The sequence below is a fragment of the Xyrauchen texanus genome, chromosome 36 (genome assembly GCF_025860055.1).
Source record: "Xyrauchen texanus isolate HMW12.3.18 chromosome 36, RBS_HiC_50CHRs, whole genome shotgun sequence".
Lineage (NCBI taxonomy): Eukaryota > Metazoa > Chordata > Actinopteri > Cypriniformes > Catostomidae > Xyrauchen > Xyrauchen texanus.
This window is the reverse complement of record NC_068311.1, coordinates 20657915-20672279: the sequence shown is the minus strand read 5'-3', so window position 1 is coordinate 20672279 and position 14365 is coordinate 20657915. Positions and strand designations below refer to the sequence as shown.

Here is a 14365-nt window from a genome sequence, read left to right as displayed (position 1 = left end):
AAACCCAGTCGGGAAGAAAATTTTATTTATAATGAAAGTTCTTGAGACTTTATGGGAAAATACAACGGCCTGAATGCATGCGGTTTTGTAAAATGATGGGGATCCCCTACTTAGAACGAAGAGCATAAGTATATGTTTGGCCAACGAAATAGCAAGTGCTCTAGACAGAGAGGACTTGTGAAGAGAGAGACCTCTAGGTTGTAAAACCTGTGTTTTGAGAAGACCATCCTGCTGCAACACATATGTCTTGTTAGTATACAGCGTTCGTCCATGCCCATGAAAAGGCCATGCCTCTAGTTGAGTGGGCTTTAACACTGGGTTTTTGCCATGTGAAAAGCACAAATTGGTGAATACATTCCATTTCAGTGCGTAAAGGCTCGTAGATGGTGCTTTTTCCTGTAAAATGGTGTTCATAACCGACCAAGTCAGTTCTGGCATGTTTAGTGTGCTCTGTTCAGGGGCCACACATGCAGGTTCCACAGCTTGGGCTGGGGATGCCAGATTGTGCCCTGCGCTTGAGAGAGGAGATCCCTCCACCCATGGAGGGCTATCCAGAATCTATAATTTGTGGAAACCAGGACTGATTAGGCCACTTCGGTGCAACAAATAGAATAGTTTTTTTTTTGTCCTCTCAGACTTTGCCGATGTCAGAGTGAAGGAGGCACACCGGGGGAAATGTGTATTTTTGTTTCACAGCCAATTTATGGGCCATTGCGTCCACTCCTAGCGGAGCTTGGGACTTGGAGCACCAGAGGGGCAATGTGAATTCTCCAAGGAGGCAAATATATGGATCTACGCTTTGTCAGATATTTCCCAAATCCTCAGGACTGTCTGAGGATGAAGTCTCCATTCGCCCGGCATCGCTCCTTGGCGTGACACTAGGTCCGCACCATAATTCAAATGGCCTTGGACATATGTTCCCCGCAGGGAGAGGAGATGATGTTCGCTCCACAGAAGGAGGCAATGCATCAGTCTCAGCAATGGCAGGGAACAAATTCCGCCTTGGTGGTTTATGTACGTTAAAACTGTCCTGTTGTTTGAGTGAATCAGAACATAATAATTAGCTATTTCTGACTGTAAAGATTTCCTGGCTAGAAAACAGCCGACAGCTCCAGGGGGTTGATGTGCCATGCCCTCTTTGTACCTTTCCAGGTGCCGAAAGCCGGGCATCCATCACACAGCGCCCCACCACCTGTGTTGGAATCGCCTGTGGTCACCACTTTCCACCTGAAAATCTGCTCCAGCATGACACATTGCTGGTAGAAGGCAGGAGCTGTCCAAGGTGCTAGAGCATCTAGACAGCGGCAAGCTATAGTGATGTGCATGCGCCCTTGGGCTGCCGCCTTAAGCAACAATGCTTTTGGAAACAGCTACAGTGGAAGTGTTCTCCCCAGTTTGAAGTCGAGACGGACTCCCAAAATGGAGACTTGTTGGCTGGGGGAGAGCGTGATCTTCGCCCAGTTGACATTGAGGCTCAGGATGTTCAGTTGTTGGAGCAATAAGTCCCTGTGTTGGCATAACAGAGCCTCTGATTGGGCCAGTAATAGCAAATCGTCAAGGTAGTTAAAAATGTGCACGCCACTCAGTTTCATGCACTTTGTGAACGAGTAAGGAGCCAGGGACAATCCGAAGGGCAGGACTTTGAATTTATAGCAGTTTTTGAACGTGAATCTCTAAAACATCCTGTGGGGCCTGGTTATCTCAGCAAGTAAAGATGCTGACTACCACACCTGGAGTCACAAGTTTGAATCTGGGGCAAGCAGGGGCGGAGGGCGGGGACGGGTCGTGATGCTACACACCCGGCCCTTAATCAGGCTTATCAAGCCTCAGAGAGGGATAAAGGCCGAATGGAGACTGCAGTGGGACAGAGAGAGAGAGAGATTTACAGGCAGCTGTCCGACACCTGTGTGTGTGTTTGTCTTTTTGTTTAGTTCTTCATTAAAATATTATTTATATTGTCAAGTCGGTTCTCGCCTCCTAATTTCCATTAATCCCTTTGCACAGAGTGACTCTAGTCAGGATTCCTAAGCAACAAGTTGGTCTGGATGTTAGCGTGGGTAGAGTCACATTGGGTTAACATCTTCGTGGTTACTATAGTGTGTTTTGTTTCTGAGTAAACATTTTGAACGGGTGCTTTGCAAGTGCACGATTCAAATGTCTCAGATCTAAAACTGGCCAAAGACCGCCGTCTATTTTTAGTACAAGAAAATAGCGGCTGTAAAACCCTTTGTGGGCTTGACAATCTGGAACAACCTCTATCACGTTCTTTGCAAGAAGGTTGTGTATTTTGGATTGTAACACCGGCACATCTTCGGACTGAACCGTGGAAGACAGAACACCATTGAAACCGGCGGCCTACGTGCAAATTGTATCATATAACCATGTTCAATTGTTTTTAGCACCCAGTAGGAAAGGGCCGTAAAGGCTCGCCACCCGTCCACATAACTGGACAAAGGGTTTGAATTTGGTTTGTTCATTGTATGATATAATGTGCCACTTACCATTGGGAAGCGGTTGTGCACAATGCATGGGCTTTGAAGTGGAAGAGAACTCTTTATTGAAAAAGTGTGAGCGTCTCATGCATGTACAATGAGCACTGTACTCTTTTTTGCATACTTTATTGCATGTGATTGAATGTGAGACACAGAAACAACATTTTGAACAACAATATTCCTTTCCCAACAAACAGCAGTGGGGAAGAGGGGAATAGCATTTTTTGTCTCCAATCAAACCTTCTTTGTGACAGGCCCAGAAAGAAAGGTGAGCTCTCCATTCCGCTTCTTAGGGCTATGCAGCGTCCGGACTGCAAAAACTATTATCAAGGCGAGATTTGTCAGGTTCCTCTGGAGGAGACCACTCGAGACCGAGCTCTTCGACCACCCTTGAAAGGACATGATGCATCTTCTTGTCAGTGGTGCATGCACGCTCTTCGCCCTCACTGGGGGAAAGGGCGGCATTGTCCTCCAAGTCAAGTCAAGTCAAGTGGTTTTTATTGTCGTTTCAACCATATACAGTTAGTACAGTACACAGCAAAACGAGACAACGTTCCTCCAGGACCATGGTGCTACATAAAAACAACAAAGGACCAACACAGGACCACATGAGACAACACAACGAAATAAAATACCTATATAAAAAAACCCTACATATACCTATATAAAGTGCACGTGCAAACATGTGCAAAAAGTACAGGACAGTACAACAAATTTCTGACAATGAACAGGACAATAGACAGTGCAGCACCGACCAGTACTCAGTAGTGCAAAAGATGACAGTTTCTAAAAATGTAAACATAACATACTATGAGATAATGTTCTATGCACATAGCAGTTATTGAGGTAGCAGACAGTTATAAAGTGACAGTAATTAAAGTGCAACTCAGGACACGTGTGTGTCAAACCAGTCTCTGAGTATTGAGGAGTCTGATGGCTTGGGGAAGAAGCTGTTACACAGTCTGGCCGTGAGGGCCCGAATGCTTCGGTACCTCTTGCCAGACGGGAGGAGGGTAAAGAGTTTGTGTGAGGGGTGTGTGGGGTCGTCCACAATGCTGGTTGCTTCTATGGATACAGTGTTTTTTGTAAATGTCTTTGATGGAGGGAAGAGAGACCCCAATGATCTCCTCAGCTGTCCTCACTATCCTCTGCAGGGCTTTGCGGTCCGAAACGGTGCAAGTCCCAAACCAGGCAGTGATGCAGCTGCTCAGGATGCTCTCAATAGTCCCTCTATAGAATGTAGTGAGGATGGGGGTTGGGAGATGTGCTTTCCTCAGCCTTCGAAGAAAGTAGAGACGCTGCTGGGCTTTCTTGGTGATAGAGCTGGTGTTGAGGGACCAGGTGAGGCTCTCCGCCAAGTGAACACCAAGGAATTTGGTGCTTTTGACGATCTCCACAGAGGAGCCGTCGATGTTCAGCGGAGTGTGTTCACCTTGTGCTCTCCTAAAGTCAACAACCATCTCTTTTGTTTTGTCGACATTCAGGGACAGGTTGTTGGCTCTACACCAGTTCGTCAGCCGCTGCACCTCCTCTCTGTATGCTGACTCGTCGTTCTTGCTGATGAGACCCACCACGGTCGTGTCATCGGCGAACTTGATGATGTGATTCGAGCTGTGCGTTGCTGCACAGTCGTGAGTCAGCAGAGTGAACAGCAGTGGACTGAGCACACAGCCCTGGGGGCCCCAGTGCTCAGTGTGGTGGTGGTGGAGATGCTGTTCCCGATCCGGACTGACTGAGGTCTCCCAGTCAGGAAGTCCAAGATCCAGTTGCAGAGGGAGGTGTCCAGGCCCAGCAGGTTCAGCTTTCCAATCAGGTGCTGGGGAATGATTGTGTTGAATGCTGAGCTGAAATCTATGAACAGCATTCGAGCGTATGAGTCCTTATTGTCTAGGTGGGTGAGGGCCAGATGGAGGGTTGTGGTGATGGCATCGATCCGTTGAGCGGTTTGAGCGATCACGCAAACTGCAGTGGGTCTAGTGAGGGGGCAGCTGGGTCTTAATCTGCCTCATGGCGAGCCTCTCGAAGCACTTCATGATGATGGGTGTAAGTCGCGACGGGACGGTAGTCGTTGAGGCAGGACACTGAAGACTTCTTTGGCATGGGGATGATGGTGGTGGCCTTGAAGCACGTTGGAACGACGGCGCTGCTCAGAGAGATGTTGAAGATGTCGGTAAGAATATCTGCTAGCTGGTCTGCACATCCTCTGAGCACTCTGCCAGGAATGTTGTCTGGTCCAGGAGCCTTCCGTGGGTTGACTCTACGTAGAGTTTTCCTCACATCTGCCGTGGTAAGACAGAGCACCTGGTCATTGGGAGGAGGGGTGGACTTCCTCGCCATCACGTCGTTCTGCACTTCAAACCGAGCGTAGAAGTCGTTCAGCGCATCTGGAAGGGAGGCATCTTTGTCACAGGCAACTGATGTTGTCCTGTAGTTGGTGATGGCCTGGATGCCCTGCCACATGCGCCGCGTGTCACCGCTGTCCTGGAAGTGACTGTGGATTCTCTGGGCGTGTCGCGCTTTGCCTCTCTGATTGCCCGTGACAGTTTGGCCCTAGCTGTTCTTACGGCTGCTTTATCGCCTGCTCTGAAGGCGGAGTCTCGGGACCTCAGCAGCGTCGCACCTCCGCAGTCATCCACGGCTTCTGGTTGGAGCGTGTGGTGATGGTCTTGGAGAAAGTGACATCATCAATGCACTTGCTGATGTAGCTGGTCACTGATGCTGTGTATTCCTCCAAGTTGGTAGAATCGCCATATGTTGCAGCCTCCCTGAACATGTGCCAGTCAGTACACTCAAAACAGTCCTGAAGAGCAGAGATGGCTCCTGCTGGCCAGGTTTTCACCTGCTTCTGAAGCGGTTTTGTGCGTCTGACGAGCGGTCTGTATGCTGGAATTAACATAACAGAGATGTGGTCTGAGTAGCCGAGGTGGGGGCGGGGCTCCGCCCGTGCAGCGCCTGGGATGTTTGTGTAAACAAGATCAAGCGCGTTAGCCCCTCTCGTTGCAAAGTCCACATACTGATGGAATTTAGGGAGCACTGTCTTGAGATTTGCATGGTTGAAATCTCCGGCGACAATAAACAGTCCGTCGGGGTGAGCGTTCTGCAGTTCAGCTCATAGCCCCATACAGTTCACAGAGCGCTTCCTTAGCGTTAGCGCTGGGGAATGTAAACTCGGTTATGCAAACAGTGGTGAATTCCCATGGTAGATAAAAGGTCTGCATCTAACAGTCACAAGCTCCAACAGCGATGAACAGTAACTAGAGACTAGCATAGAGTTCTTGCACCATTCCGTGTTGATGTAAACACACAAGCCACCACCGCGAGTCTTACTGCAGAGAGCTGTATTTCTGTCGGCACGAAACGAGGCGAGCCCGTCTAGCTGAATGGCGGCATCCGGAACTCTGTCGATGAGCCATGTCTCCGTGAAAACAAAGACGCAGCAGTCTCTAAACTCACGCTGCGTAGCCTGCTGGAGTCGGATATAGTCCAGTTTATTGTCCAGGGAGCAAACATTTGAGAGCAGGATAGACGGGAGAGCCGGCCGGCTAGGGTTTGTTTTAGCCTAGCATGGACCCCGCCCTCTTTCCGCTTCGGCTTTCTCGCACACCACTTACGACGTCCTCTCCCCGGCCACCGGCATCAGGCGACGCCGAGGGCTGGAGGCCTGGTCTCCGCAGCAAGCCGAGTACGCGTAGCGCCTCCTGCAGGTCATCATGCAGCTTGGTTTTTGCATGAGTCTTATATTTCAGTAGTGTCTGGCGATGGTAGACACGAACACCGGTTGCTCCGATGTCCATGTGTTGCAAAAGTCGGGCTTTTTTAACAAAAATAGCACCATTGTGGATCCGGAGTGGCCGCTGCGTGCTACCGCGCCGCCATCTTGGATCTTATCTTGGATCTTATCTTGGATCTTGGATCTCCATTGACCACTCGCCAGATCCAGCGAGAGACATAACATCATCCTCAGTGTCAGAGCTGCTGAATGTGATGAGACCGTGCACTCCTGCAGAGGGCCGAAGTGTCTTGAGACTCATGCCCTCACAGTGAGGCCAGCTCTCATGTTGATCTGACAGCGGAATGTGTCCCTCGCATAAGGAACACTTACTGAACAACATGCAAACACGTAAGCAGCTCTTATATATATATATATATATATATATATATATATATATATATATATATATATATATATATATATATATATATAATACAATACAATATAGCAATAGCAATAAAGGATACTCAGGCCGAAACACTGCATGGAGTAGGTGTGTTACTGAAGTGAGGACCTGCTCAACAACGAAGCGTCAATCGGGGAGGTGTAGAATGTCCGCTGGAACACTGCAGGGAGCGGAGAGTCTTCTAAGCTTGCAAAGATTCCGTCCGCTGGCTTGTGTATTTCGACAGCGACAAATGTAGAGGGCTTCCAAGATGAGAGATGAATTACTGTCTTGAAGGAAGAATATTCTTAGGAATGGTGTTTGCGTGCCCGCTTTTATAGCGGACAGCTTTGTGCCTAAAAGGGCGGGGCTTAAACATCATAGCCAATTTAAGAATTGCCGTTATTGTAAAAGGGTTTCAACTAGGTCGTGCAGAAGGACAATCCCATAGCGTCAGCTTAGCGATGCAATGTCAAGAGAACTGAATCGTAAGGGAACTTCAGATTCAATATAGTTTTACACCATTTGTAATGACTAGGTAGGCTTAAGTTATGTTTATGCTTTGTCACATTCACAAATGTAGCAAAGGGATTTAAGCACTCATTCTACATTACGGTGTGCCAACTGTTTGTTAATTTGCCTACAAGTGCAGTGCAACAGTAAGCCAACAACGTGTGTACTACTAAATAACATGTTTTATTTGTAAAACATTGTACTAAATAGGGTTTACAAAGTGCATGGCTTATGATGTGCAGGAAATTGACATTGATCATATGCATGCAGGAAACTGACAGTTAAACTGTGGCAGAAAATAGACAGTATTGGACAAAATGTCAATAAATAAACTGCAAATAATATCTATTCAGTAGGTATTGTTTAGAATTAAACTAAATCACAAATTCAACAAATTACTGAATGCATACAAATGCATATCTGAAGTGTTAACCTGGGCAATAAACTTTACAAATTAAATTTCATAAATTGTAAAATAACAATAACACAATATTTTTAAATACTAATCATCTGACTGCCGTACATGTTGCAACATTTTTTTGTTTTTATTGTTTTACCTGTTTGTGATTTTTGTTTTTTACCATGTCAGATTAAGAGAGTGTCCTGATGTTCAAGATCAAAAGTTAAAGGATTGAAGAAATCCAAAATCAAGTTGTTTTACTATAAATCTCCACTTTCACAGTCTTCTTTGGTTTTTGGTGATTTGCATTCTTCGTGCATATCACCACCTACATGGAGGAGAATTTATAGTACAAAAGGATTTAAATATTGATCTGTTTCTCACCAAAACTTATTTAGCTTCTTAAGATTTTGATTTAACCACTGGAGTTAAGTGGATTGATTTGATGCTGCCTTAATGTGCTTTTTGGAGCTTTAAAGGTCTGTCCACCATTTACTTGCATTGTATGAACCAACAGAGCTGATATATTCTTATTAGAAATATTTGTTTGTGTTCAGAAGAAGAAAGTCATGCACATCGGGGATGGAATGAGGATGAGTAAACGATGAGAGAACTTTTCTTTTTGGGTGAACTAATCCCTTAGAGGAATGTTCTTCATTAATTTCACATAGGGACATTCTTTCAAACTTCCTATAATTTAACCAAAGTACTTTCTTCATTTTGAAAAATCCAGCTTCAGGCCTTAAAAAAATACAATGCTTTCCAAATATGAGGCAAAAAAAAAAGAAAAAAGGACCTCAGAAAGACCATAAAAACTTTTTTCTTTAATTTTTTCTTTTTCTTTTCTTTGTGGAAGGGCATCTACAGGAATATCAAGTTAATCACAGGCTTTTTTCAGCCTTGTCAAGGCCTTTTAAGAGCTCCAATAAAAAAAAAAAAAAACAGAAAGCTGAGAGACAGAGTGGCAGGCAAACCTTTGGTTGAAAAGCTCCCTGGAGAGAGCTGAATGGTCCAGCAGGTGGAACCATAGGAGGTATTCCAGTCATTACTGATGGATAGGACAGGACCAACTGTTGTGAAATAGCACAAAAATGTAATTAATGTCAGGAGAAAAGAATGTTCGTGTTGATTCAGGACACAAAGAAATACAGAAGCATTTCCGGTTCTGACATTTAAAAAACTTCCTCAAACTACTTTTAACTCAAATTTCCATGAGAAGTGATGAAATTATTCATCAATATTTGAGGTAGCACTATCCAAAAATGTATTCTTTTTTTATTCATAATAATTAATTATGAATTATTTTATGTTATTTATATATTAAACAATAATTATTATAGTTATTTAAATGTAACTTATGTAATTATAAAAAACATTATTAATGCTGAATTGTCAACTTTTGATTCAAAACAGTCATATGTATTTCATTTAATCCAAAAAATTACAGAATAGCCATGAAAATTTCAATACTGAAAATACAAATATTATAGTTAATCTTTACCAAACATTTAATGAGCTATATTTTGCTCTTGTGTTGAGCTGTAATAGATTAAAACTTGCTCGCAAGGTATAACGATGTCCAAATAACGAGCAAATTTAAGGTTGCTTCTTTTCAATGAATCTAGTTCACAAATCAAACTAGCTCACAACAAATCAGTCTGAATGATTTATTAGCAGTCTAAATGCAAATATATATTTTTAAATCACCAGTATCACAAACAATTGGAATGTTCACTCAAAAGAAATGAAAAAATAATTAGTCAAAAAGTGTGGGGACCCTGTGACCATTTCACTCAAATCAAAGGCTATTTTGTGCACAGGAAATACTCCTGATGTAACTTACACTGTGTCTTTGAAAGGTGTCCACTTTAGCTGGGTATTTGTCAAACTGCAATGGAAATGTTTTTATTTGCAGTTAGTAATTTTGTACATTGAAAATGGTAGTTTCAGTCAAACAATTGATTATAAACATACTGCATTAACATGTATCCTCACTTGTCTGGCAGGGGTACGCACCAGTGGTGCTGCTGGGTTGGGCGTGATGGAATGAGGGAAGGGTGTGAAGGTATGCTGATGAGTGTGTTGGTGTGTGTGCTGGTGCTGGTGGAACTCAGTGCGCAGGTAGGCTGGAGGGGCCAGTGCGCCTCCTTGATCGACCGTCTGGGAGGCCAGGAACCGAGAATTTAACTCTTGTCGCAGCAGGTCATGCTCTACAGAGGACACACCGGAAATCACATGACAGCAGCATAGTTAGTATGAGCTATGTGAATAAGACAGTCATAACATAATGAGTGCAAATTTAAGGGATGAAAAAAGGTGCTACTATACCTTTGTAGGGACCCGTCGATGGTGCGCCAGACACAGGCAGTGGACTTCCTGCTAAGAGTGGTGGAGGTGGAGGCATGGCTGTTGTCGGGGAAAACATGTTAAGATGTTTGGAGCAGACGATGGTTAAAAATGCACTGCTCTTCTTCAGCTTGTGCTTTTTGTAAGTTATTGTAAGCAGCTTTGAAAGGTGAAAGACTATTTCCTTAGGCAAGATGGTTTGGTTCTAAATATCTCCTCCTCGTGGCATCCTGCCCATCATCTTCTGATGTCGCATTTGTGGGATTAGCAACATTAGCAAGATCTGCAGGACAAAAATATATTAAATTTATAAATAAATCGAGCAAACACAAAGGATTCAAAGCAAATGAAGACACACAATAATTTTAAACCATATTGAATAGTGATCAGCTTAACTTTGAGTACATTTCCATAGAGTTTGCATTTGCTGTAGAATATGTGAGTGGTGCTTGCCCATGCAAAACTCAATGCCATGTTGCTAGAGTGCTCTGGGTGGTTACCAGGTCATTGCTTTGCGGATGCTAGTCTTTATGATATTCTGGTACCTTGATATAACTTGGATCCCTCCTTGAATGTAATTGTATTGGAATTAAAATATAAATATTTATTTTTTTTCAATTTTAGGCAAATATCGTGAGTTAACTTGCTTAGAAAATGATTAGCACTCTCTTCAACAAGCCATTATTTGTGCACTGAAGTTTAATACTTAAAGGGTCATGACACGCCTTTTTATTCTTTTAAAATGTTAATTAACGTTCACTTAATATTAGGTTTTGCAAAAAAAACAGTCATATATTTGTAAAATGTAATTCCCCTTCTGTCGCTCTCTCCACGTTGTGTCAGAGAAGCGACACTAGGGGTCTCTCTTGAGCGCCGATATTCACCTCTGGACTATGAAAAAAGGCCAATGAGAGTTGGCAACCAGTATTTGCATGTCCCGCCCCCGGACATACGGGTATTTAAGCGGCGCAAATACGGGAGTTCATTCAGAAAATTTCTTCGGAGCCGATGGTCGTGTCTGCAACTGCTGCGTGTACACACCGAGTTCCTGTTATCCCTCTGCTGCATGCTGTTGGATTCTACGGCGCACAACAGCGGCTTTCTCCTGTTTGCACGGCTGTGCATTCCTGCCCCTGGGCGCATCGACAGTGCAGAATTAAAATCTCTCACGAGTTTTTTCCCTAAAAGAGTGATTTTATTTAAAAGAGTAATTTCCTCTAAAAGAGCAAAACAGAGCAGTGTTGAATGTCCTTTTAAGGACGCGTCTTTATAAAGATGCCCTTCCGCCCCTTTGTTGTTTCTGGATGCGGTAGAGTGCTCTCCGCTTCCGACGGCCACAGGCGCTGTCTCGTGTGTCTGGGTAGCGATCACACCGAGGCTGCGTTTGTGGATGGTTCATGTTCTCACTGCTTACAACCGTGAACAAGCCACTCCAGCCGCCCCCCGTGTCGCTCCTTCTTCCCACGGGATTGAGGACGATGCGGCTGGCGATGGAGGCGATTTGGGGATGGCAGCGGGTGCAGCGCCGCCGGGTACGCCCCCTCGGACCACCCGCGCCCCGACACGCTCGTTGATTCCCGTCCGTGCTCAAGGTAGCGGTGACTCGCCTCACAGCCAGTCGGCCGACCCTCTTGCGATGGAAGCCGATGAGCTCGCCGCAGCATCGGAGGGCGGGTTATCTGATGCTGAGGACTCCCCTGGGCTGCCGCTTTCGGGCCTGCACGCCCAGGCTGAGGCCGACGCACAGATGACGAACATGCTTTCCCGGGCAGCCGACAGCGTGGGCTTGGATTGGAACCCTCCATCCTCCCCACAACCATCACAGCTCAACGACTGGTTCCTGGGGTCTGGGCGCCGCTCACAGCCTCGCCCCCCCCCCATCCCGTTTTTCCCGGAAGTGCATGACGAGCTGACGTCTTCGTGGAGAGCACCCCTTTCCACTCGTCACATCGCCACAGGCTCGTCCGCCCTCGCCACCCTCGATGGCGGTGCGCGCCATGGTTACGAGGCGATTCCCCAGGTGGATAGGGCGGTTGCGATCCATCTATGCCCCGGTACCCCTACCACCTGGCGAGGTCGCCCCGTACTCCCTTCCCGGACCTGTAGAGCAACCTCCTTGCTGACAGCGAAGGCCTACAGCGCCACCGGACGCGCCGCTTCCGCCCTGCATGCCATGGCTCTCCTGCAGGTCCACCAAGCCAAGGCACTATGCGACATGCACGGGGGTGGCCCTGATCCCGACACGCTGCAGGAACTGTGCTCAGCGACCGACCTTGCCCTGAGAGCGACGAAGGTCACAGCGCAAGCACTCGGGCAGGCGATGGCCACGCTAGTGGTCCAGGAATGTCAACTGTGGCTGAACATGGTCGAGATGCGTGAAGCTGACAAGACTCGCTTCCTCAACGCCCCTGTCTCCCAGTTCGGCCTCTTCGGCGACACCGTCGAGGACTTTGCCCAGCAGTTCTCCATGGTGAAGAAGCAGACGGAGGCCATCTCTCACATCATGCCTCGCTGCAAGCCTGCCGCCACGGCCCATGCCCCGTCTGTTCGCCGAGAGCGTCCTCCCGCGGCCAGAAGGCAAGCCCCTGCTCCGCCTCAACCCGGGCCCAGCTCTCAGCCCCAGCGTCGAGCAAACCGCGGGAAGCGCACGCCCCCTGTCTCACGGACACCCTCGAGGACACGGAAGGCTCCCAGGCGCTCCTGAGACAACGAACCCAGAGCCCAAGATGTTAGCTCCGGAGGTGGTAAGACCGCTCCGTCCCCCGGTGGAGGGCCGGGAGGAGAATCCTTTGTTTTTTCATTTGCCGCACCCCCTAACACGGGCTGCGGTACCCAAATTCTCAATAAAAGAGCTATTTCCTTTGTCTCTGGGGCACATGGCCCGCAAATGCCATTCTCACGGCACTCTGCTTTCAGGCCTCAACAGTCCCGGCTCAAGGTGTATGTCGCCGCTATCGCGGCCCACCACGACACGGTAGACGGCAAGTCTCTTGGTAAGCACGACTTAATCGTCAGGTTCCTAAAAGGTGCCCGGAGGATAACTCCCTCCCGGCCTAACCTGTTCCCCTCCTGGGATCTCTCGGTCGTCCTTACGGGCCTCCAGAGACCCCCCTTCGAGCCGCTTGACTCAGCTGGACTCAGGGCCCTCTCTCTCAAGACTGCCCTGCTGATCGGCTCGCTTCCATCAAGAGGGTCGGGGACCTGCATGCGTTCTCTGTTAGCGACGCTTGCCTGGAGTTCGGTCTGGCAGATACTTCGTGATCCTAAGACCGCTGACCGGGCTATGTGCCCAAGGTTCCTACCACGCCCTTCAGGGATCAGGTAGTGAACCTGCAAGCGCTGCCCGGGAGGAGGCAGACCCAGCCCTTTCACTGCTGTGTCCAGTACGTGCTTTACGTATTTATCTGGACCGCACACAGAGCACCAGACGCTCTGAGCAGCTCTTCGTCTGCTTTGGGGGACAGCAGAAAGGGAATGCTGTCTCCAAGCAGAGACTCGCCCACTGGGTTGTCGACGCCATTTCCCTGGCTTATCACACCCAGGCCGTGCCCCCCCCCTGCGGGTCCGAGCTCACTCCACCAGGAGTGTTGCGTCCTCATGGGCACTGGCTAGGGGCACTGCCCTAGCAGACATTTGTAGAGCAGCGGGCTGGGCAACACCTAACACTTTCGTGAGATTCTACAATCTCCGAGTTGAGTCAGTATCGTCCCGTGTTCTCTCAGGTACCAAGCCCGTAGAACTCGGTGGCACGCCCACGATCTGACTGGGTGAATCGCTTGCACCAACGCCCTTCCCCTTAACCAGGGGAAACAGTGCGCAATCATTCCCAGGAGATCTCAGGTTTGGGACACTGGTCGATTCCTCCCTAGCCCTCGTGGGTCGCAGTTCAGCAGAGGAACTCGCTGACCCAAACCACTGCGGGTACTGCAAGCTACCCTGTACTGGTATAGGTGCTCCACAGGTAAGGCCTCCTTCGGACTCCCCCTGTGTGTAACACCACGGTTCTGTCCCCTCTGGTGAGCTGACTCCCGTGTTTCCCTTAGGCAGTCATGGCTGCCTCGGCTGCCATGCTGTATGTTCCCCCCTCTATAGGCTGGATCCACCACCGCACCGACTTTTCCACATAGGCCCTAAGCAGGCCTCTGATGGTTTTGCCACTTAAACTTGCCTCCCCTCTCGGGTAGGCGTGGCCTCCGCAGGGTCTTCCCTGCCCTGAATAAGGGCTAAGACCCCCTTCCCTCAATGCGTGTAAGGGCCCCGGCCTAAGTTGCTCTATGCGAGAAACATAGAGAGAAAAGAGGCCCGGCCAGGCTTGGCACGATAAGGAATCCTGATGGCTTAAATGGGGCATTGGGGAAGGGTACGTGCAGCCTGATACAGTTGGTCGTCCTGCACATAAGAATACCTGCTCGCTCCTGTATCAGCAGTTCACGTACACGGCTCAGCGCATGGCGCTT

The 14365-nt window shown here is 47.9% G+C and overlaps 1 protein-coding gene across 3 annotated transcripts in view; it reads right to left on the bottom strand.

The window, feature by feature from the left end:
• Window positions 1-14365, bottom strand: part of LOC127630058 (autism susceptibility gene 2 protein homolog) — a 37605-nt gene that overhangs the window by 7186 nt on the left and 16054 nt on the right. For 2 of the 3 annotated variants that reach the window (XM_052107463.1, XM_052107464.1), the window contains 4 exons: window positions 9891-10191; window positions 9558-9772; window positions 9406-9450; window positions 8537-8632 (listed from right to left, as the gene is read on the bottom strand). In XM_052107463.1, the coding sequence (XP_051963423.1) occupies window positions 8537-8632; window positions 9406-9450; window positions 9558-9772; window positions 9891-9987 (453 nt within the window). In that variant the 5' untranslated portion in view covers window positions 9988-10191. The remainder of the gene's footprint in view (window positions 1-8536; window positions 8633-9405; window positions 9451-9557; window positions 9773-9890; window positions 10192-14365) is intronic. The other variant, XM_052107465.1, reaches the window with a different exon arrangement.